The sequence below is a fragment of the Rattus rattus genome, chromosome 1 (genome assembly GCF_011064425.1).
Source record: "Rattus rattus isolate New Zealand chromosome 1, Rrattus_CSIRO_v1, whole genome shotgun sequence".
NCBI lineage: Eukaryota > Metazoa > Chordata > Mammalia > Rodentia > Muridae > Rattus > Rattus rattus.
Window position 1 is genome coordinate 20,712,612 of NC_046154.1, and position 23,644 is coordinate 20,736,255.

At 54.0% G+C, this 23,644-nt stretch overlaps 1 protein-coding gene across 1 annotated transcript in view; it reads right to left on the reverse strand.

The window, feature by feature from the left end:
- Nucleotides 1-23,644, reverse strand: part of Hspg2 (heparan sulfate proteoglycan 2) — a 101,612-nt gene that overhangs the window by 55,222 nt on the left and 22,746 nt on the right. Inside the window, exons 2-16 of the mRNA XM_032895875.1 lie at nucleotides 13,511-13,646; nucleotides 12,404-12,448; nucleotides 7,409-7,518; nucleotides 7,255-7,313; nucleotides 6,834-6,994; nucleotides 4,569-4,697; nucleotides 4,091-4,345; nucleotides 3,891-4,010; nucleotides 3,292-3,423; nucleotides 3,017-3,161; nucleotides 2,778-2,929; nucleotides 2,536-2,682; nucleotides 843-1,006; nucleotides 347-526; nucleotides 39-235 (exon numbers count right to left, since the gene is read on the reverse strand). Coding sequence (XP_032751766.1) covers nucleotides 39-235; nucleotides 347-526; nucleotides 843-1,006; nucleotides 2,536-2,682; nucleotides 2,778-2,929; nucleotides 3,017-3,161; nucleotides 3,292-3,423; nucleotides 3,891-4,010; nucleotides 4,091-4,345; nucleotides 4,569-4,697; nucleotides 6,834-6,994; nucleotides 7,255-7,313; nucleotides 7,409-7,518; nucleotides 12,404-12,448; nucleotides 13,511-13,646 — 2,132 coding nt within the window. The remainder of the gene's footprint in view (nucleotides 1-38; nucleotides 236-346; nucleotides 527-842; nucleotides 1,007-2,535; nucleotides 2,683-2,777; nucleotides 2,930-3,016; nucleotides 3,162-3,291; nucleotides 3,424-3,890; nucleotides 4,011-4,090; nucleotides 4,346-4,568; nucleotides 4,698-6,833; nucleotides 6,995-7,254; nucleotides 7,314-7,408; nucleotides 7,519-12,403; nucleotides 12,449-13,510; nucleotides 13,647-23,644) is intronic.

A 23,644-nucleotide genomic window follows, 5' to 3' on the forward strand; every position in this document is an offset into this window, starting at 1 on the left:
AGCGTCCCGTGGTTCACAGTCCCTCTGAGGGTAGGCACCTGCACTCCTCCACACTGTGAGCCCGGCCATGGATGGTGGTATAGGTGACAGTGGTGTCCATGACAATGTCACTCAGCCCCACACTGGTCATCTTGGTGTTATACACTGTCTGCAGCAGGACAGCTTCCAGGCTTGCCAGGGCCTGCAGCATCTCAGCCCGCTGGACAGGCCGGCCAGACTCATGTACCCAGTGTTCCTGGAGAGGACAAGGTTGTTCTGACTATCAGTGCCTACAAGCAACGTATTATTCTCACCCCGGGCAACCCCTCCCCCCTACACCCATCCCCAAGATTCAGGTGCCACCCACCTCTGAGAGCTGGACCTGGCGCTGGTTCAGAGCTCCAGGATGGGTAGGTGTGTGGCCTCGAGAGTGGAGGCGGTACCCGGCACCCACGAGGATCACGTCTGGTTTCTGCACCGGCTCCAGCATGCCTCGTGCCAGCTCATAGCGCACCTTGTAGCGCAGGAAGCCACCATAGGAGTCCACCTGGCCGGGACAGGACAGATCAGGGCAGGGCAGCCATCCTTAGGCAGTTGCATCCTGTTCTTTAGTTCCTCAATCTGCCCACCCACCGGAGGCTCATAGAGAAGGGGGCATGGGGAGCTGTCATGGCTGAAAACATGTAATGCTGTACCCAGGGAGGCCAGTGTGCGGCACTCTAGCCAGCCCACAGAACGGTACTCAGGGAAGAACCCAAAGAGGATTGGAAGAGCAGTGGGCTCAGTGCAGCTTCAGGATGACGGAGAGTTGGGGGGGGTGCTGCTTTAGGATGAGCAGGACTGAGCAGGACCCGCCCTCCTACCTTGTTGCCTAGAAACTGCTTGGGTAGGGCCCAGAAAGCGTCATGGACCAGGAAGCGGCGGGACAGGTCAACCAGCTGGAACTCCTGCAGGGTGGGGTCGATCTGCAGCTGGGTGGAGGAGAGGGGTGGCACCCCAGGCTGCGAGGGCATCGTCACATTCACACCTGCAAGGACAAAAGCAAGGTGAGGATGGCAGCCCATGCTTAGCAGAGAACAGCCAGTCTGAGAGCTGGGACCCAGGAAGGACTGACTGGGAGAAAACAGAGGCCTCCCTCCTGAAGTCAGGCAGTAGCCAAGCAGAGCTGGGCACAACACACACCGGTAATCCCAGCACTCCTGGACAATCATGAGTTTAAATTGAAGGCTAGGGGCTGGAGAGATGGCTCAATGGTTAAGAGCACCGACTGTTCTTCCTGAGGTCCTGAGTTCAATTCCCAGCTACCACATGATAAATTGAAGGCTAGCCTGGGCTACATAGGTCCCTGTCTGGTGGTCAGGGGTCAACTTTAGGTAATGTTCTCTCTTTCCACCATGATGATTTAAGGGAGTGAACTCAGGTCATCAGTCAGGCTTGGAAGCAAGCACTTTTACTCTCTAAGCCATCTCAGCAGTCCTCCAGCTTTGTTTGGTTTTGGTTTTATTTCTCTACAGAGCCTTGGCTGTCCTGGAACTCACAATGTAGATTGGGACAGCCTCAAACTCGGAGACCTGGCTCACTCTGGCTCCCAGTCCTGGAATTCAAAGCATGTTCCACCATGCTTGGCTCCTCCATCTACTGGTGGTTTTTTTTTGTTTTTTGTTTTTTTTTGTTTTTGTTTTTTTTGGGGGGAGCCGAGGACCGAACCCAGGGTCTTGCGCTTGCTAGGCAAGCGCTCTACCACTGAGCTAAATCCCCAACCACCCATCTACTCGTTTTTTAATGATTTATTTTCCTTTTTTGATGTATGAAAGTATGTTTTAGGAGATGTGCATACACGAGTAGGTGTAGACACCAGCGAAACTCAAAGAGGATGTTGGATCCCCCAGAGCTGGAGTTATAGGTGTTCGTGAGCTCCTTATTGGGGACTGGGAATTGAACCCGGATCCTTTGGAAGAGCAGCAAGCACTCTTAACCAATAGATCAACTCCGCCAATCTGCACCTATCTTTGGAGACAGAGTTTCTCACCAACCCTGGAACTTGACTACTAGGCTGACTGGCAGGCACAGCCCCTTCTGTTTCTGCCTCCCCAGGGCTGGGATTTCAGGTTCACATCACGGTACATGGCTTTCACAGGGTGCTGGGGCTCAAACTCAAATCCTTAATGCTTCTGCGGCAAGTGTTTCACTGACTCAACTGCTTCTCCAGCCCTCTTTTTAGCCGTGTGTGTGTATGTGTGTGTGTGTGTGTGTGTGTGTGTGTGTATTTGCGCGTGCGTGCGTGCGTGCGTTCCTGAGTGTGTGCACACCTGAATGCGTGTGCATATGAGTGTCTGTAGGGGGGAGTATGTGTTTGGAGAGGCAGGGCCTAGGCTCCAGAGTCCGTCTTCCCTGCAACCCAAGGCAGGAAGGCTGCAAACAGAACAGAGATCTGACCTGAGCTAAAGGCTTTCCTGACACGACTCCATGTTTCTAGCTCACTCTCTACCCTTTGGCCCAGGTCCTTCTCCACCTGTCCCAGGTTCCTAGGAGCCTAGAGCCCACCCATCCACATACCCTTGAAGTCATTGGGCTGGTCAAAGCTCAGCCGGATCTGGTCCCGGAAGCGCCGGCTGCTCTGGCACAGGTTGGTCACGCCAAAGCAGAAGCAGGGCAGGCAGGAGGCACTGTCCTCCAGGTAGAAGTGCCCATCAGGACAGGGCCCTGCTTGGAGGAATGGGAGGGTCTGTGGTTAGCCACCAACAGGAGGTCCTGTGGCACTGGTACCAGTCACCCACCCGCCTGCCCCTCTACAGCACCTCGCTGCGGGACGAGCTCCAGCACGCCGTCTGGAATGCCGAACACCATGCCACGCGAGTTCATGGCCTCACACGTGTACGCGCCCTGGTCTGCCTCCTTCACATCACGGATGATCAGCGTGCCACGCCCACCCTCGCTGGTCATTGTCACCCTGGTAGGCCCCAAGACAGTGGTGGGTTAAGTTTGAGTCACAGATCTAGGCTTTTCCACAGGCAAGTCACCCCCACCAGAGACGCACCTGGGATTAACAGGGATGTGGCCCCAGTTGAGCCTCCAGTTGATGATGGGTGTGGGGACACCAGTGGCTACGCAGGTGAAAGTCACCGTCTGGCCCCGAGAAGCCTGGATGGACTGCTGGGGAGGGGTCACCACCTGGGGAGGCACTGGGGACAGGAGAGCGGGAGAGAGGTGTTTAATCGACAGTCGAGAGTGCAGACTTGGGGTGGAGATCACATAGGATCAAGTGGAACCCACCCAGAATCATCCCCGATCCACCCCCAGCTCTTCACTCACTGCAGCCAAATTCATCGCTTCGGTCAGGACAGTCGGTCTCCTCGTCACAGTGGAAGCTGGCTGGGATGCAGCGGTTGGTGGAGACGCACTGGAATTGTGTGGGTCCACAGACTTCCCCAGGGTGCTTGACGGCTGGGGACAAAGCCAGGTGGAGTGAGCGCAGAGCTCTATCTGCTGGGCAACGCGGCTCATCCGTCACCCTTTCCAGGTGTCCTCTGGGTCACTCCCCCCATCTTGTCCACGTTACCCACAATGCCTCCAAGACTGAGCCAGATACAATGAGTCCTAGGGCGACCAGCCTCTGGCATTCCGTCACAACACAAAGCAGACCGAGTAGCCCATTGGTTAGGCTGTGGCTAGCATATCAGTCTGGGATACCATCTTCACAGAGACCCGCAAAGCCTATGCTGTCATTATACGCCAACACAGTAACAAAGAACAGACTAATGGCCACCGAAATACAGAGAAGCAGGACAGACTTGGCCGGAAGGCTGTCTCCTAACCGTAGTTCCAAACACAGAGAGCCAGATCCCTTACACCAGGGACCAGCACACCTCCCAGAGCAGGCCCAGGGGCACATTGGGGCCTGGTATACTCACGACAGTTGGCCTCATCTGTACGGTCCTCACAGTCAAAGTCACCATCACATCGCCACAACTTGAGAGCACAGTGCCCGTTTTCACAGGAGAACTCGTTAGGCTCACAGGGTGGGGGGGGCCCTGTGTGGAGGCATGGGGTTCACAACTGGCCTCTGCTGACCGGACCCCACTCCCCACTCTCCCAACTACGCAGTGCTCACCACAGCCCAGTTCGTCGCTGCCATCCCTGCAGTCTTCCTGCCCATCACAGAGGTAGTCTCGGGGGATGCAGTGCCCACTGTGGCACGAGGCCTCCTGGGGCCCACAGGCTGTGGGCCCAGGAACACTGGGTAACAGAAACTGAGGTCCATGCATGACTGGCGATGGAAGTGTTATGGCTGCCTCTGGCAGGAGTGGTAAAGGTGACACCTTCACCACAGAAGATGGCAAGGAGCTGATCTCGGGGACTGCCTCCTCTGTGGACAGGATCCCTTGATGTTTAGTGAATGGGCATCTCTGACCCCTCACCCCACAATCCCCCATGCTCCCTGGAGTCTACCCATGACCAGTCTCTGCCGTCAGTCTTTCCTCTCTGCTTGCACCAAACCCTTGTAGCCCAGATGACCCAGAGCCTTGGATGTAGCCCTGCCCTGGGGAGGCCACCAGGGGCCCCCTTTGAAGTTCCCAATAGCTTCTCACCACAGTTGAGCTCATCGGACATGTCCCTGCAGTCAGGCCGCCGGTCACAGCGATACTCCAGAGCCACGCACTCATTATAGCTGTGGCAAGCAAACTCTGTCTCCGTGCAGACTCTTGGGAACTGGGGCACTGTAGGGTGTGGGGTGGGAGGGAGTCAGGCAGCAGGCTGAGGAAGCTAGTGGTGTGACAGACAGACAGCACAGGCAAGGCATGGCTGTGAGTAGCTCTGGAAACCCGAGTCAGACCACTGTGGCAGACGGTAAGAGCAAGAAGCACGCGGTGGACATACTCCTGTTATTCGTGGAACGCAGTGCAGAACCCCTTAACATGGACCTTCACACAGGTGACATGCCACACGCATGCAGCCACCATGCCATACATGTGCAGGCCACAGCCTGGCCCAGAGTGAAAGGAGGCAGCCAAATGGCCTTTGCCTTTCTTTTCTCCCTCCATCTGTTAGGTTCGCTAGGAACCCCCTGCACCTTGACTAGGCTCACACGCTCACCTGGTGTCACTGCGACCCCCACAGCAGCTGGGGGTGGCGGGGGGGTCTGTGCTGTAAAGGAAGCTGTAGTCAGCAACTATACTACCTGGGACCTGGAAACCGAGGCCCAAGCTGCCTGTCTCCTCTCCCCCCAGTCAGAACTCCCTGAAGGTGGGAGCAGGTGGCTGGGCTTCCAGCAAACTTTACGCTTGCGTCTAGAGGCCCAGCAGAGCAAGTTTGGTTTGGGGGTACATTGACAGAGACATGGGGTGCACGCAGAACAATGGAGCTCACTGGGTTTGTCTGTCTGGTTGGTTGTTTTGTCTTGTGTTGTTTTTTTCCTCGTAGACTTTATACCATGTAGGGATAGACTTTGTCCTGTTTGGAGCTTCAGTGAGTCAGAGGGGCTGTGATGTGATGCTTACTGAGACTACTCAGTAAGGACACTGAGGTGGAAAAGGGCCTGTGAGGGGCCGAGGAGCACAGTCTATGAGTAATAAACCAGAACCAGTACAGGAAAGACTTGATGCAAAGACAGGGCAGCAGGTAGAGTGACCGGAAGCCTAGACTGACGCTGAGCCTCCAGGCCTGGCTTCTGTATCTAACAGCTGTGTGACTTTGAGACTTTCCTGTCCTTTCTGGGCCTGATTGTCTTCTGTTTCCCATACAGCATGGCTTCCGTGACAGCAGGACACAAAGGGGCCTAGTTTACATCTCCATCACTGTGAGCAGCGGCTTTTCCCTTCTGAGCCTCAGTTCCCTCATCTTAAAAACAGGAGGAAAACTTCATGGAACTTGGGAGGCCTGAGTGGATGCTGGGTATCAGGGCCTTATGTATGGGGCCTGCCTCTATTCACTTGGTGCTTGGGAAACGACTGATGAATTTCAGTCACACAAACACATACACAACAAGATGAGTGTGTGTGTGTGTGTGTGCAGTGTGCATGTGCCTTTGCATGTATAGATGCATATCATGAAGGCGTACATGCATGTGATGTGTGTGGGTGTGGAGGCCTGAGGTTGATACTGGGTTGTCTTCCTTGAGCTATCTTTACCTTTTATACCGTGACAGGGCCTCTCTCTGGAATCAGAGCTTGCTGACTCTGTAGCCCAGCTAGCTTGCTCGCCCTCAGGATCCTGTCTCTGGCTCCTGACAGTTGGAATTACAGGTAGGTTCACACCCTCCTGGTGTTTACATGGGCACTAGGGATCTGAACTCCAGTCCTCAAGTTCTCCCTGAAAAAGTTTCTTCTTTCTTTTTTGTGGTGGGGGGAGGTTGAGACATGGTTTCTCTGTGTAGCCCTGGCTGTCCTGGAACTCACTCTGTAGATCAGGCTGACTTTGAACTCAGAGATCCTCCAGCCTCTACCTCCTGAGCGCTGAGATCAAAGGTGTGGGCCACCGCCACCACCAGCACCATCACCGGGCTCAGCAGAAGGTTTTTGTTTTGTTGTTGTTGTTTTTGGTTTTTTTATTTTTAATCTCCCCAGCTCAACAACTGTTGTTTTACTGGATGCCAGCGTCTCTTGACTTGGGAGTGCTGTGTGAAGGAGTTTAATTTACTGTCAAAATACAGGGATCTACAAGGAGACCATTTCTGAGGGGCCACTTAGAGGAGACTATAAAAAGATGGTCGGGCTCAGGGTGAGGATGGAGTGAGCTCCTTGTCTCCAATGGTGTGCTGGCCCAAGTTAGGAAGGCCCAAGATAGAGACACCGAAGTGGGCCAGTTTCTGAGGAACTGGAGGGGAGGGGTGACCCAGGTCTGGAGGACAGGCTCACCTGTGCCCAGGCGTCGGAACTTGAACCCCCAGGGGGAAGTGACGTAGGGGCCGATGGAGCCACTGGAGACTACCGTATGCAGCACCTCTTGAATCTGAGATCCGTCCGCGTTCCCTTCAGAGCCAACATCCAGCTCAACAAAGACCCAGCCATCCAGCTCCCTGGGGAGAAGAAGGCCTATAATCTGCACGCCTCTGTCGAGTTCCTTCACGACAACCAGCCCTCTACCTGGGCAGCCTGTACCTAAGGTAGGGCCATTTCTGGTACTGAATACCCCGCCTATGCTTTCTGAATTCCCATCAAGAATGACCCGTTCCTCTAGGACCCTCCCTTTCCCGTTCTTGGTACCCAGGTCCCTTCCCATCCTTGGCCACCCCTTCTGGTTGCCCCCACCCTTCCCATGTCCAGGGATCCATCTCACTTGATGAACACCACACTGACAATCTGGTCTCCAGGGATCTTCACATACTCGGTCTCCAGCTGTGGGGGACACATCACCATTAGATACCTTCTACATACTCCAGTATTGCCCTGCCACCCCTGGGGAGCTCCCAACCCCAGGTACTCTAACCTACCTTCTCTACCACAGCCTCGGACACCTCTCGGAACTCCTTGGCATTCGCGTCCTCCAGCTGGGGGCTGTACTCAATGGACCGAGTAAAATTCACCAGAGCCCGGAAATAGACTATGGAAGAGAAGGTGGGGGAAATCATGAAGGACCGCGGCAGCCTGGCAGGTGGGAGCCCAGCAGACGGGCTGAAAATAAGAGGTTGGGCTCCCACACAGGCTGTCACCTGTGTATCCACAGAAAGGCCAGCACTGCTTGTCACAACACAGCCCGCGGCAACCTGAAAGGCCTGTCTAGGGCTCAGAGGAGGCTGGGTGGGAAGGGGCCATTGTGCAAGGCACTGGCTAGCGTGAGGTTCACCACTTTATTGTGATGCTCTTTTCCAGTCAGTTCTTCATCCCTCTGGACTCAACTCAGCAGCCATACTCTCTAAGATGGCCACCTTGTCTGCCCTGGCTGCCGTGAGGCCACCACTCTGGGCTGTCACAGCACCCTTACTTTCCAAACTGGGCTTCCCTCTTTGAGCTGATTCTGCTGCATATGTCTGGGCCACCCAGCACCACAGTGACAAAGATCGGGAGTCAGCTACTTCACACGCTGACCCCCCACTCAATGAAAGTCTCATTCCTTCTTCAGGAAATGTGGGGGTAAGGGAGTCAAAGCTCTCATATCCCAAGACTGCTGCTCTCCTGTGTGCAGAGCCAGCCCTGGGGAATGAGAAGTGTGGTCACGGGGTTGGGGATTTAGCTCAGTGGTAGAGCGCTTGCCTAAGAAGCGCAAGGCCCTGGGTTCGGTCCCCAGCTCCGAAAAAAAGAACCAAAAAAAAAAAAAAAAAAAGTGTGGTCACCCGTCACCCTGCCTCACCAAGGAGCTCCATGAGGAAATGAAGAACCCACTCATGCATGGAGCAAGTGCTTATCTGTGTGAGTCGTGATCAGATAAACACGTCCTTCTGCTGTGACCATAACATACGACTGCTGTTTCCTTCAGCACCGGATATGTACAACACAGATTGCAGATTATAGCCACAGATTATCAGTTTGGCTGCAGTTTGGGTCACAAATCTCCCAAAGGTCCACGGGTTGAAAGCCTGGTCCCCAGTCTGTAGCGATATGGGAAGGTAGGAGAGCACTTCAGCAAGTGCTTTCATCCAACTAAGCCGTCTCTCCAGCCTCTGCTTGTTTTGTTGTTGAGAAGTGGAGTCTAATGGATGGAGATTAGTTCTGAGGGTCTAGCCTTACAAGGGATATTGAGACTCAGCCCTTCTTAGGTCACCTCTCTCTGTTTCTCAGACACCAGTAGGTGAACCAGACTTCTATGCTAAACACTCTCACTACAGTATACTGTGCCAGCACAGGCCCAAAGCAGGAGAGCCAAACGTCCCTGTTCTGAAACTCCTGAAACTGTGAACCAAAGTAAATCTTTCTTCCTCCTACGCCTCTAGTGTTACATCACAGTGACGAAGAGCAGGGCAGCACAATGTTCTTGAGTTGAAAATGTGGACTGAACTCTCTAGTGTCAAACGAATCGGACATTTGTATGTATACATACATGCATACCCATGTGTACGCACACATATACATACACATAGCACCTGACAAACACATGCACATCTAGCAGATGCCAGACAAATAATAAAAAAAAAAATCCATCTATACAATGTGCCCACATCACACAGAGAATGGTGTGTACACACATAAACACACATTAGCAATTACTTCGTGTGTGTGTGTGTATGTGTGTGTGTGATGTATATGCACACATGCAAGCAGGTACACATGCCCATGAGCACATGTAGGTGAGAAGAAGACACGGAGGGAGTGTCTCGCTCTATCGGTCCACCCTCCTCCCTTGAGCTGGCATTTCTCACTGAACTGAAGCCCTGGAGATCCTGTCTGTGCACCTATCACAGTTGGGGCTACAGGGCCTGGGAGCCAGGACAGCCTTTTTAACATGAATGCTGGGGATATAAACTCAGGGTCTCATGCTTAGGCAATAAGTGTTCTTTTTTTGTTTTGTTTTGTTTTGTTTTCGAGACAGGGTCTCATATGTGGCCCTGGCTGTCCTGGAACTTACTATGTAGACCAAGCTGGTCCCAAACTCACAGAGATCCAGCTGCCTTTGCTTCCCGAGTGCTGGGATTAAAGGTGTGTGATCAGCAAGTGCTCTTAATTCAATAGAACTATTTCCCCAGCCTGTTTGTCATTGTCTGAGACAGGGTCTCAGATTCTGGGCTACTCTTGCTATGAAGCCAGCAGAGGGAGGAGGGATGGGGTCTCATGTAGCGCAGATAAGATCAGATTCAATATGGATCCAAGGACGAGCAAACTTCCGAGGCTCCTGCCCCTACCTCCAGAATGCTGGGATCAAAGGCACGGTGCCAACACGCTCAGCCTCCCAATAATTTCTTAAGTCCCTATCGTGTATAGGATATTTTCATGCCTCATGAATTTCAGCACAGGTTATAAATATCAGGTTATAGAGCCACCGAGTAATCTGGAGTGTGTGCACAGTGCTAGAACACTCCCCAGCAATGTGAGGAGGTAGGGCGGCTCACTAGTTAATGACCCTCCTGCTGGAACAGAATGCCCCCCAACCCCCAATAGCCTGTGACATTTCTGAGCTCTAATGTTGCACCTGTAACCTGAGGCCTACACTGACCATCCCAAGGGCCGCTGTGAAGATCATGTAACTGGAGCAGAACAAAGGAGCATGGTTGACAATAACTTCTAATTCAGACCCCCCAGACAAGCCCTAGGAAGAGCCCTAGATCAGAAAAGCATTCAGGTAAGAAGCAGTATGAATGAATGGTCTACTGTGGTGTTCTAAGACAGGGGTACAGCGATGGACTCATCAAATGGAAGGTTCCATGCCCAGGGAGAGCATCTTCCAGCTGAGGGGAAAAGGAAATAAACCAAATGGGTAAGAATGTATGGACTATAGGAAATTGGGGGTCGGGGAGAGAGCCTGCTAGGGTGGGGAGAATATAGTTTTCTATGGAGGTTCAAGGAAGAAGTCTCTTTGAAGGAAAGGGGTGAGCCATAGGCAGTGTCTGTGAGAAGACACTGTACACAGGGGAACGGACAAGTGCCAAGGCCCTGAGACTGAAGTGTACGTGTGACATTTGGTCAGGATGTATGTGACATGAAGGTTGGGAGGTGTTTTCTACTTTACTTTCAATCTTTTGGGCCTAGAGGTGCACAGCCCCCAAGCCAGGGTGTTCTCCCTCTATGGCTCGGGCCAAGAGGGTCCTCAGGGTCCTGTGCCAGGTGCAGGAGTGGATCCTATCCCGTGAGGGAATGCTTGTGTCTGCTCTGAACCACAGCCAATGGTGGGGCTGGGCTCCTGGGTGCTGAGTGGGTGGAGCTTATGGGCGGAGGGTGGGGCTGTGAGTTCCACCACAGAGGCTTCTTGTGTGCAAGCACAGAGGCCCATTGAGAGCCCCCACCCCGGCCCCTGGCCTCAGCCTACAGCCAAGTTCGGGTGAGGAGGCCAGGCCTCTGCCCAGGAATGTGCCCACTCCTGAGGAGAGTGTCAGAGTGCCACAAAGCCCCTTTCTACCGGGGCCTGGGAAGGGCTGGACTCCTCCAGCCTGACCCCTCTCCTTGTCCCAAAGCAGAGGCAAGGCAGGGCAAGCACCCCGAGTGGGTAGGCAGCCTGTGCCGAGGCCCCACCCAGACTGAGATTGCTGGACCTGTGTGTGAGGCTGCCTGGGGGAGGGAAAAGGGGGTGCTCTGGGCATCTGCCCTGACCAGGCCTCCCCCACCTGACCTCCTGACCCTAGTAAAAGCATTCACTGAGATCAGAGGAGGAGAGGAGGAAGATTAAGCTGCCCCGAATCCTGGTAAGTGGGAGGCATACACCCCTAACCTCTAGTGGGCACCCCAGCTCCAAACATCCATTCCTGCTCAGCAGAGTTCATGATCGGGCTGAGTCTCCAGGTTGGGAGCCCTTAGATGGGCAGCAAACCAGCCTGTACAAAGGTTCAGACAAGCTGCTCCCAACTCCAGAGCCTGGCTGCATCCTGGGCGCCACGAGTAGAGGAAGAAAAGCAGGGTCCCAGTACCATGTTCCAATCTGGAGCCCTTCTGGGGAGGCCCAGGGACTGGTGTGGACTCAACTTTTCGGAGAGAGCCACCTCTGGCCTCCTGTGTGACTCTTGGCCAAGGTGGGCTGGTCAGAGAACCACAGGGAGAGGGAAAAAAAAAGACTGAACATCAAGGATGAGCTAGGAGGGAGGTCTGCAGAACAGTGACAGACAGGCAGGAAGAGCAGGGCCAGCAAAGGAGACAGAACCAGAGACGCCAGGGAAGGGACACACAGAAAACAGAGTGGGCCAGCCGAGAGCAGAGAAAGGTCTAGGCAGTGGCAGATGGGCAGATGGGGAGGACAAAGGGAGAGGGAAGGGACAGTGGCAGAAGTGGGGAGTCAAGGAGCGAGTGGACAGAAGTTACCACAGGGATAGAGAAAGGGGCAGTCTCCAGGGCAGGACCACCTGACAGGCTGGTGAGGAGAGGAGTGAGGCAGCCAGGGGTGGTCTATGAAGGGCATGGTCCAGATGAGGCTGGAAGCAGCTGAAAAGCTACAGGCTTGCCAGTCTGCCAGGGACATCTCAGGGGCTGGGTTCTAGTGTCAAGTCAAGGGGGACAACCCGAGCACGGCCCTATCAGAGTCGGGGCAGCCATCCTTGCCTGCACAGGAAGGGTGTCAGTCCTAGGCAAGCCCATCTGATAACGTACAACACACCTTGGGCATTGGGGCACACGCCTGTGCCTCCCGGATGGGACTAAACCCAGCCGCTGGGCCATACCCCCAGGGCAGCCAGCTGTGCAGAGTTGAGGCTGGAGGGGTCAGGCCCATCAGCACTTGTCCATCAATTCACACAACTGCCATTCAGCAGGAAGGGGACCATCTCCACAGGGCCCTTGGGTCCTCTGCCCCAACAGAGATGAGGCCTCTGCAAACCAACAGGCCTGCTCTGGGGATCCCCTCAGCAACTTACCCATCTGGAAGTCCCCACTGCCCAGGTCTCCACTGCCGAGGCCATCTGCAAGAAAAAGTGAGTCTTAAAGTGAGATCATCAACAACAAATACTCAATGGGTACCAACATGGTACCAGGCACTGTAGGCTCCTGGCCCAGTGGTGAAGGGTATTCGAACACAGGACAGCCATCTCACCTACACCCCATGCCTCACTACTTTGGAGACCTCCATCAGTGTATGGCCTGAGGTCCCAAATTCCAGGGACCATCTGTCCAATGGGTGGGGCAGAGGAGCCAGGTCAGTCTGACCTTCAAATGGGGACAAGAAGGAGTAAGATGGAAGGATGACAAGTGTCCCCTACTGTGAACTATCAACTCTCCCCCTTGGGTCCTGCTGGCCCCAGGGAGTGGTGGCCAGTCTAGGGTCAGAGAGATGAGCTGACCTGGGATCATGAGATCGGGGGTTCAGGACATACACACTCACATCTTTTTTTTTGTTTGTTTCTTCTAGTGTGTATATGTTTGTGACCACATACAGTGTGCCACTGTGAGCAAGAGGAGGCCCTAGCTGGTTCCTTCTACGATTCCGGTTCTCGAGATCGAACTGTAGTCATGAGACCTGGCGGCAAGCACCTTTACCGCTGACCAATCTCACCAGCTCTAGTCTATTTTGTGCGTGTGCTGTCCTTAAAATAAAGACTTTTTTTTATGCATATGAGTACACTGTAGCTGTCTTCAGACACACCAGAAGAGGGCATCAGATCCCATCAGAGCCACTATATGGTTGCTGGGAATTGAACTCAGGACGCCAGGAAGAGCAGTCAGTGCTCTTAACCACTGAGTCACCTCTCCAGCCCCCGTGTGTATTGTTTGTTTTTGTTGTTGTTGTTGTTGTTATTTAAGACAAGGTCTCATTTATGACAGGCTGGCCTAGAACTCATATATAATGGTGGCTAGCCTTGAACTCCTGATCTTCCCTTCTCCACCTCCCAAGCTCAGGAATTAAGTTGGTGTATACCACGGCACTCAATTTATGGGCCGTTTCTGGGGTGGGTTTCATAGAACTTTCTGCAGCCAGGACTGTTCCTGGAAAGACTCCATCCCCAGTAGGGGGACACACGGCTCACCTCCTGACGCATCATCAGCCAACAGGTCCTCATCGTCAGAGAGGTATGAGTAGGTCCAGCCATACCGGCTCGCTGTGACAGTCTCTGTGTCCTCAGGAAGGGAAAGGCCATCATAGGCCCTTAGCCCTTGTGTCACCTATGGGAGATGACAGCCCATGAGTCACCCTCTCCTGTCAACTGCCAAACTCTAGGGCCCTTCTCATTTCAGAGGGGACCCAACGTTCCATCCCAATAGCCCCTCCACAGTTGTTAGATTCATGATGGCTGAGAGAACCAGGAGGAGTCACTTTTTGTAACTCAGCTACCCAAAGACCCACCCACCCCTTGGAGGCCTCGGAGCCCAATGTTCAGATTCTCAGGGATTCTCTGGATAAAGCAAAGAGTAAAAGGAAGGTCATTTGGTAAAAGGTGGCTTCGTTGTCGTTGGAGGATGCAAGGGGACACCCGGGACATGAGAGTAGGCCAGGGGACACAGGTAGATATTAGGCAACCTGAAGAGACATGAGCAGGTAGAGGAGTGGCCAGTTTAAGTGTGGAGGGGACATGGGCAGAAGGGAGAGAATTGATGTAGGCTTCCTCCCTCCTCTGGCCCTTGGCCTTCCACAGCTCCTCCCTCCTCAGTCCTTTGGCCTTCGCCACCAGGTCTGGTGTCCAAGCCTGGCTGCAGGCAGCACATTCCACTGCTCAGAACACGTAAAGCCCTGCAGCTAAATGCTTGTGTCTGAATGGAGGCAAGACAGACATCAACTCCCCGCGACCTCGGGCTAATGCTAAGCTCAAGTGCATCTGAGGCATCTGTCCTGGGAGAGCAAGGGGGAGGTATGGGGCAGCGGCAAAGCACAGGCTAAGCCTGGTGCTTATGACCCAGGCTCTCCCAAGAAATGGCTGTGGGCAGTAGACGCCTACATCCGCTTGGACAATATCTAGATGTTTTCAAAGGCGTTGTCCAGGTAACTAAGAGGAAAACACCCAGGGAGCCCAAAGACTGGGAGGCCCCAGACGCAGGAATTCAGTATTTAATGACCCCAGGACAGTCCCAAATCCCTGGTGAAAGGGCTTCAGGCACTGCCAGGGCTCGGTGGTGTCTGGACAGAGGGACACAGTTCCCTGTGAAAGTCCCAATTCTATACAGTCCATGTCCCCCATGACTAATGCTACAGGGCTTTCTGCCACAGTGTCCTTCCTTGTCTGCTTTCTGGAACCAACTCTTGTTATCCTTTCCAGCTATGTTACTTAGCCGTTACCCCGATAACTGCCCAGAAACAAAACCGCACACACGTTTAGTCTGGTATATCGGCTCACACCTATAATCCCAACACTTAGGGTGGGGCAGGAGAATCAGTTCAAGATGAACCTTGGCTGCACAACAAAGTAGAGGTCAGTCTGGGTTACCTAAGACCTTGTCTCAAACACACGCACGCACACACGCACGCACACACACACCACACACACACACACACACACACACACACACACACACACACACACACACACTCTCTCTCTCTTATGGACAAACTGCTGGTCTTTCCTTCACTGTCTGTGGCATTCTCTCCTACCCTATGTTCCCATAAGTAGACACGAAATCCCTGGGTCTGTCTTATCTGCTGCCAGACCATCCACACGGGAGCTGAGGCTCAGTCTAACTGCCAGGCACAGCCATCATCTGTGTGTGTGTGTGTGTGTGTGTGTGTGTGTGTGTGTGTGTGTGTGTGTGTGTTTCCAGGACTGAGCACTACTTGATCACTTTGTGTTGGCCCCACTGCTGAGCCTAGGCTAAGAGCTGTACAGCCCTCACCTGACACCCTGGTATGACCTACTGCCTGATCCTCATAGGCAAAGAGCCATGTAACTACCAGATCCCTCTCTCCCAACTACAGAAGGGCTCATTCCTGTCCGCAGTGGTAGCCAAAGGCTTGCGGACTATGTGCCCACGCAAACAGGTATGTGACCTCTGAATCTCCAGGACTGGTAGCTGAACACGGTGGGACATGTCTCTAATACCAGCACTTAAGAGGCAAAAGCAAGGAGGTCATGAGTTCAAGGCCAGCAGGGGGTCTTGCCTTGAAAACACGCAGTGTCTTGTCTCACTGATACCAGCACTTGTCTTCCTCAACGTGCAAGGTCCTGGGTTTGGTTCCAAGTACCATCATCACCAAAACACAAAAGCAGAACCACCTTCCGAGGTTGGGGAAAATAGATTACTGGCTCCTTCTCAGAACCCCAGTGGCAGCTTCTCATCCCAGGTTTGACAGAGCTGTGCATACCCAGGAGATTCTGGGAGGCTCGCTTAAGAACAAGACCAGAGGTTCTGCTTCCTTCCCTGCCTGGGAGCAAAGGTGGGTGGCGGGAGCTGGGCCTTGATTGATACAAGAGGACTAAGAGGCTAGACTTGGGGCAGGGACACTGATTAGGGGCACAGGAGCTTTGAGAAAGGGTATCCTTGGGTTCTCTCCAGGTAGGAAGAGTCGGCATTATGCTCACACCCTCCCAATGACTGTTCAAGCAAGGCCACGGGGGCTAAGCACGAGGTGCACAGATTCCTGGCACCACTTAGACACGGCTGTCTGGAAAGGAAACTCTAGCTGGTAAGTAAGATCCAGGGCTTCTTGTAAGGAGGAAGGGGGTGGAGGGTAGGGGGAGTAGCCTGGAACCGGACAGGAAATAGCAAAGTGAGATTCAACAAGGGAAAAAAACACGCCGGGAACACACATCTGCAGGAAGGCCAAGGGTACAGGGCACTGAGTCAGAAGTCCCCCAGCCGCAGACGCTCAGGTTAACAGTGCCGGCTATCTCCCCTGTAGCTTCCTCCCCAGTGTCGGAGTAGACAGGGGGCAGCCAGGGCCCTCAGGGAGAGGCAAGACAAGCCAGGGGCAGAGACTTGGTTTGCAAAGAGCTGTCTGTGCAGAAGCAGCTGGGTTTCACATCTGGGAGGGGGAATGGAGCCAGAGGGAAAGAGGCTCTGGGAAGAGCAGAGCAGGGCTGAGCACCTGATGGTGGAAGGAGTTGAGAGCCAGCCAGCCTAGTCTTTCCTTGGGACAGTGAAGGATGGGCTGAGCCCCCACTCACTCACAGAGTGCTCCCTGCACACCAGGACCACCCGAAGCTGGCTGCAGGTGCTGAAAAGCTGGGGACAGGGAAGAGAAAGATGGGCTTAACTGTGGGAGCTGGAATTTACCCTGGTGGTCTGGTTTCCAGACCTAACGTCTCACGACTGAGTGCTAAGGACCCTGAGAGTCCCCCCCTTTCAGCATAGTGCACAGAACCACAGCTCACAAAGACCCTCTGAGCTCTTCCACACAGACCTTTGCCTGCATGGGGCTGACCTGGGCTTCAAGTTCTTCCCTAACCAGGCAAAGCCAAGGCACTGGGCTAGACCTCATAGAGGCTGCAAGGCCAAACAGGATAGCAGTACCAGAATGCACAGGGCTACCCAGACTCCATCTCCAACCTGACCAGTCCCTTGAATGGCCCAAGGGGATGCTGGGCTGGCAGCAGCCTGGGCCTGTGCAAGTGTGTTCCTTAAGTCTTAAGGAGGGCCATGGGTAGCTCCAAGGTCAGAGGCAGAAATAGAACCCAGGCTTCCTGCCCTGTAGCCTGTCTCCGGCCATGCGGCAGCCCTGCTTCCTCCCAGAGGAATGGGAGTACTCAGGCAGGGCTAGAGGGAGTTCTGAGCCAGCAAGGAAGGAGCCAAGCTGAGAGGGGGATTTTCCAGACCTCTAGGTTGCTGGGGGAAGGGGAGTGGCTGACTCCTGCAGGCCAAGGCCAAAGTCTGCTCCTAACATTTAGGGAGTAACTCCATGAGGCAAGGATATAGGCAGGGTCCCAAGTGACAGCTATCCTCTGAACCCAAGCAGGTGACCAAAGAACTTCTGGGAGGCAGCAGTCTCAAGCCCTGGGTGTGTGTCCAGGTTCTCCTGGCAAGGACAAGGGACATCCGGAAATACCTCTAGATCCAACACCTAGAGAGGTCCAGAGACAAGGAAAGAAGGGACAGAAAGCAGACCATCCTCTGTAGCATCCATGAGGCTTTGGAGGGAGTCGTGGTTGGCTAGGATGCTCTCGGAGTGAAGAGACAAGTAAGGCATAGAAACCAGGCAAGGCCGGGGAACATGGGGGCCGAGGTACACACAGGCTTCCACAGTGTTGAGTGTGAACCTTTCGAAGGTTATTCCACAGATTGCTTCTAAGACTGCTCCGATCAAAGCTGTGGACCCATAGTGAGAAAGGACAGTAAGAACCAGAAGGGTCAGAGAGGTGACCCAGTGGGAAAGATGCTTGCTGACCAAACATGAGGACCTGAGTTCAGATTCTACACACGCGTGCGCGTGCACACACACACACACACACACACACACACACACACACACACACACAAAGACCCAAACTTCATCCCCACACACCATGTAGAGCAAACCATTCATCATTGCAGCATCCCCATAGGACTGATGTTACAGCGACACCAATTCTGCACCTGTTAAGAGGGAAAATCCAAGAGCTCCTTCATCCGGTCCTGGAAACAGGGTCCCGCTGTGTAGCTCAGACTGGCCTAGATCCTCCCGCCCCAGCCTCCCAAGGGAGGAATCATAAACATGTCCAACGATGCCTTGGGTTTTTCTTTGGGAGGGGAGGTTTGCTTTGGGGGAGGAGGGCTTTATTTTGTTGTTTTGTTTTTGTTTGAGACAAGGTTTCCCAGACTGGCCTCAAACTCACTATGCAGATAAGAATGACCTAGAATTCGTGATCCTCCTGCCTCCAGCCCCACAACGTTGGAATTACAGGAATAAGACACTGTGCCCGGTATGTTTTTGTTTTTGTTTGTCTTTGAGGCAGGGAGTCACTGTGTAGCCCTGGCTGGTTGTGAACTCACTATGTAGACCAGGCTGGCCTCAGATTTCAGAAGATTTTCTTGTCTCTGCCTCTCAAGTACTGAGTTTGAAAGCTTGAGGCACTGAAAGCAGCTGAACTACCAGATTTTGGTGGCCCCAGGTCCCATGGAGGATGTCACCTCACAGCTGCCAAGTACTCTGTGTCTTCTTTCTCAAAGTCAAAAACTTCTGGATTCCCAACTCCATCCAGTCGCAGGGGCTCCCATCCTGCCTCTGGGAATGTATTCCCATTTTACAAGTGAGGACACGGAGGTTCAGAGGACAGTGTGAACCTATCATCAGGCAGGTGAGTACCTGATGTTAGCATTGTGGACAGCAGCCACTCAGTAAGTGTTAACGTGGGTACCATACAGTGAGGTCATCGAGGAAGGGAGGGTGGGTGTGGCTAGGGCGAGGTGCTGGCGGAAGGCGGGGCGTGAGCTCCCTTCATGGGCTCACCTGCTGGTTTGGAATGAAGGAAGCTTGTTAAAAGACGGAGCCTAGGGGGCTGGGGATTTAGCTCAGTGGTAGAGCGCTTACCTAGGAAGCACAAGGCCCTGGGTTCGGTCCCCAGCTCCGAAAAAAAAGAACCAAAAAAAAAAAAAAAAAAAAGACGGAGCCTAGGCCGGGGTGAGCCACAGAGCCGATTTTCGGCTCCAGCTACCTGCCAGTTCTGAGGCGAACCGAGGCTGGGGAGTGGGGTGGGAGTGGGGGTTTCTCTGGAGACATTCTTCTCATGCCTTGGGTGGCCAGCTCCCAGCCTCCTCTGTCTTCATGGCCCAGGTCTGGAACTGAGCCCCATCCACCCCCACAGCTGGTCAGGAAGTTCTGAGCCCCTCCCCCTCCAAGCAGTCCCCAGGGCAGCTATGGCTGCCCAGGGCAAGACTCCAGGCATCTGGGGCTGGAGTGAGCTCACCTCATCAGAATCCAGAGACAGTGGGGGTGGGTCTGACCACTTGCCTCCTTCTCCCATGGTCCACATAGCCACAGCCCCAAACCTCAGCCCCTCTGCCGTGACGTGGGTTCCTAGGAAGACCCCTACAAGTACCACTTGCCCTGCTCCAGCTCAGACCAGAGGGACGGGGCCAAGACGCCCCCTCCCCCACTGCCCAGTGTCCTGTCGAGGGCAACAGACGGCAGAGGGGAAAGGAATCTGTCAGGGCAGCAGTTTGCAGTGCAAACTGCCAGGGGCGGGTGAGCAGAACACAAAAGCCCGAAGGCCTTTAATCCCCTGGCAGTCTGAGAGGGGCGCCGGGCCGGAAAAGAGGTGGCTGTGCCTTCTCTGGCAGACCCATGTGCCCGTGCCGCTCGGGAGGACTGCCAGCTTCTCACACTTGGGCCCTCAAGGCGGCAGCAGGACCTCTGCCAGCCACTCAGCTGGGAAGAATCCACCCCCCTAAAGGAGGACAAGGTTTGACGAGTGCCGCTGTGCACGGACGGACGCTGACCTCAGGACTGTATAAGACATAGAGAGAGCACTTAAATCCACATCAAGTAGTGGAAACTGCAACTCACATGGAAGGAAACTAGGCACAGAGAGGTAAAGTAACCTAGCAAGGACACACAGCTAATGGGAGCTACATTTGAAAATTGGCTCCAGGCTTACCTGCCATTACTAGCTCAGCAACAGGGGCCAGGAGACACCTGCTTGACTCCTGACATCTGATCCCCCAGGCCTGAGATCTGGAAAGGCTACATACCAGCCAGGAGACTAGGGAGCACCAGCCAGGGCAGCAGGGAGCACCAGCCAGGGCAGTGGAGAGCACCAGCCAGGGCAGGAGGGAGTACCAGCCAGGGCAGGAGGGAGCACCAGCCAGGGCAGTGGGGAGCACCAGCCAGGGCAGTGGGGAGCACTAAGAGGATCAGGGCTTGTGGCAAAAGCCCGGGAAGCAGGAAGCAGGGGCCGGAAACTTTTCAATGTAGCTTTGAACGGCATTCATGACCTGTTGTTTTTCCTTTTAGCAGCTTCAGGGGGTCCCCATCATCTATGCACAAGGTCTGCACTGGCCCACTTCAGTTGCTGTGAATGCCAGGAAGCTGGTGACTTTTATTACTATTTTGTTTTGTTTTGTTTCAAATTATTTTTTTTTTTTTTTTTTTTTGAGACGGTTTCACTATAAACCCCTGGCTAGCCTGAAAGTGTAGAGCCCAGGCTGGACCCCTCCTGTCTCAGCCTTCGGAATGCTGAGATGCCAGGTGTGCACCACTGTGCCTGGCGGGCACGTGGAGCCAGGAGAAGGGAGCACGGTGGACTCTGAAGCTGGCTAGCCTCACCCTAGGAGGCCCTGAGGTGCCCGACGCCCCAGCACCCCCCTCGCATAGTTAGGCTGGTATCCATGCCCATTTGCTTCTGACCAGACAGGATAGGCGAAAGCATGAGATCCCTGGATCTCGGGAGACTTGGGGGGTGAGGTAGGGAGAGCCAGACCTGCCCATTCAAACCTGATTTCAGGCTACCATGCCTCATTCTAGATGGGTGGCCCTGGTTTTCCCAACTATTGAGAGTGTCACTAGCCAGGCCTGCCCATTAAGATTGAATTCAAATCACCTCGAACTCCACTTCCTGAGTTCTCTTCTGCTCGGCCCATGTAGAGAGGGGAAGCAAACCAGGTGCGACACGTAGGCCTGTAATCTCAACACCGGGGACACAAAGGCAGCTGGACGAACCGTTGTGAGTTAAGGGATAGCCTGATCTACATAGTGAGTTTCAGATTGGTAGGATACACAGCAAGACCTTGCCTCAACATCATCAAAAACAAGGGCGGGGGATAAGGTTCAGCTGACTGAGTATCTGCCCAGCATGCACAAAGCCCTTAGATTCAACTGCCAGGGCCGTGTGAACTGGGTACGCTGTAGCACCCCTGAAATCCCGACACCTGGGAGGCAGAGGCAGGAGGATCAGGAGTTCAAGGTCATCCTCCGTTATGTAGTGAGTCTGAGGCCAGCCTGGACGACATACAGGAGCTCTCTGAGCTCTGTGGGGTCCAGACTGCCAACCCAGTGTGACAAGGGGTGTGACAGGGAAGGACAGAGGCTTGGGGTACACGGAGAGGTCCCTCACTTAGCAAAGGGGTAGAGGGAACTGATCTGGAGAAGTCAGGTGGAGTGAAGTGGAGGGGGGGCAGGAGATAGGCTGAGTCGCTTGGGGAGGGCCTGTGGCATGTGGAGGGGTGGGAGGAAGAGGTGCAGAGGGGCATTCGTGAGGTGGAGGCCATCAGGGAAGCCACATCTGGGCTTTTCCCACTTCCAAGTGCTTGGCCCTCAAGTGCGCTGTGAACTCTGAAGGCTCCCGTTCTCCACAGACCCTACACTTCCTGCAGGCTCCTTAAAACATCCCAGAAATAGGCCTCTCCCGGAGACCAGAGTGCTTCCCCGACAGCTCCAGGGAGCACAGTGGAATCTCTCCGGGAAGTGCTCCCACCTCAGCCTCAGGTCAGGTGTGGTCAGGGCTGGCAGTGAGAACAGCTCCCAGTCAGAGCTACCCAGAAGAAAGGTCCCTGGGGGCTGAACACTCTCTGCCAAGCAGAGCCGGTGCCAACCGCCCGCAGCGTTCACGTGCCACCTCCTGTTCACAGCCTGCCTCACATCTCAGGTTCGCTGGCTCCTGGCAGCCCTGCTGCTGTGTGGGGCACTGGCCTGGCAGATTCTGAGGGCAGTCCCGCCCGGCTGGGCCTGTCCACACCTGCAGATTCCTCTAAGGAGGCTGGGGTATGCTCCCCAAGCTTCTATTGAAACGAGACACCAATAACGAGAATGTCTACGCCCTAAACCTATTGTATCAGGCCCTTTTTGCTGCCTTCAGCCCACCGAAGGGTGAGAAGAAAGGCCCTCACTGTGGCCACCGGTGGATGGACAGAGGGACAGGCAGACAGACGGACACACACACACACACACACACACACACACACACACACACACACACACACACACCTGCCAACCTCCTGTTCCATTCTCTTTCTTTCAGTACATCACCTTCTCCAGGCTATCCCCCTATCCACCCCCCCCAAAAAAACGCCCAGCCTCTTCCTACCCCAGGGCCTTGGCACTTGCTGTGTTCTCTTCCTTAGTCTCTGTACCCACATATTCCATCAGTCACTCCTCCCTTCCCCCGGTTTCTGCCCAAATGTCACCTTTTAGAGACCTGTCCGGGTCACACTCCAGCTCTGGAATCCATGCTGGCTCCCTCTCACTTTCTCCCCATCCTCCTGGCTCTCACCGACTACTCCATTCTGTTGACACATTTATCTGTCCATCCTCCCCTCTACTAGAAGGTGCCACCAAGACGAAGCCTCTGCCCCTGTGCCCTGCAGCTGTTTCCCCAGCTCTCTGTCCATGGTAGGTGCTCATCATAGTTGTTAAATTCAAGATTGAACAGGGATGGGGTATGCTGCAGAGATGGCCCAGTGGTTAGAGCTGCAGAGGTGGCCCAGTGGTTAGAGCTGCAGAGGTGGCCCAGTGGTTAGAGCTGCAGAGGTGGCCCAGTGGTTAGAGCTGCAGAGGTGGCCCAGTGGTTACAGCTGCAGAGGTGGCCCAGTGGTTACAGCTGCAGAGGTGGCCCAGTGGTTACAGCTGCAGAGGTGGCCCAGTGGTTACAGCTGCAGAGACTGTTCAGTGGTTAAGAATGCATTCTGTTCTTTTTTTTTTTTTTTTTTTTTTTTGGTTCTTTTTTTCGGAGCTGAGGACCGAACCCAGGGCCTTGTGCTTCCTAGGCAAGCACTCTACCACTGAACTAAATCCCCAACCCCGTATGCATTCTGTTCTTGCAGAGGACCTGAGTTTGGGTCCCAGAACCCATATTGGACTATAATTCCAGCGTAGGGATTAGAGCCCTCTGCACATACCTCCACCCTGACACCTGTACTCATATGCACATTCCCACATACGTGTAGTTAAAATAATAGAGAAAAAAAACCTTCTTAGAAATAAAATTTCGGGGACTGGAGAGATGGCTCAGCAGTTAAGTACTGGCTGCTCTTCCAGAAGTCCTGAGTTCAATTCCCAGCAACCTCATGGTAGCTCACAACTGTCTGTCACTCCTGTTCCAGGGGACTCTGACACCCTCCCGTAGACACACGTGCAAGTCAAAACACCAATGTACGTAAATAAAAATAAACTAAAAATAAAATAAGAATGCCAACCTATGTTTTTATTTTATGTACACATGTGTATGTGTGTCTGTGCAAGCACCTGCCATGTGTGGTACGGGAACCCAGGAAAAACAAAAGAGAACATTGGATCCCCTGGAGTTAGAGGGGATTAGGAGCTGCTT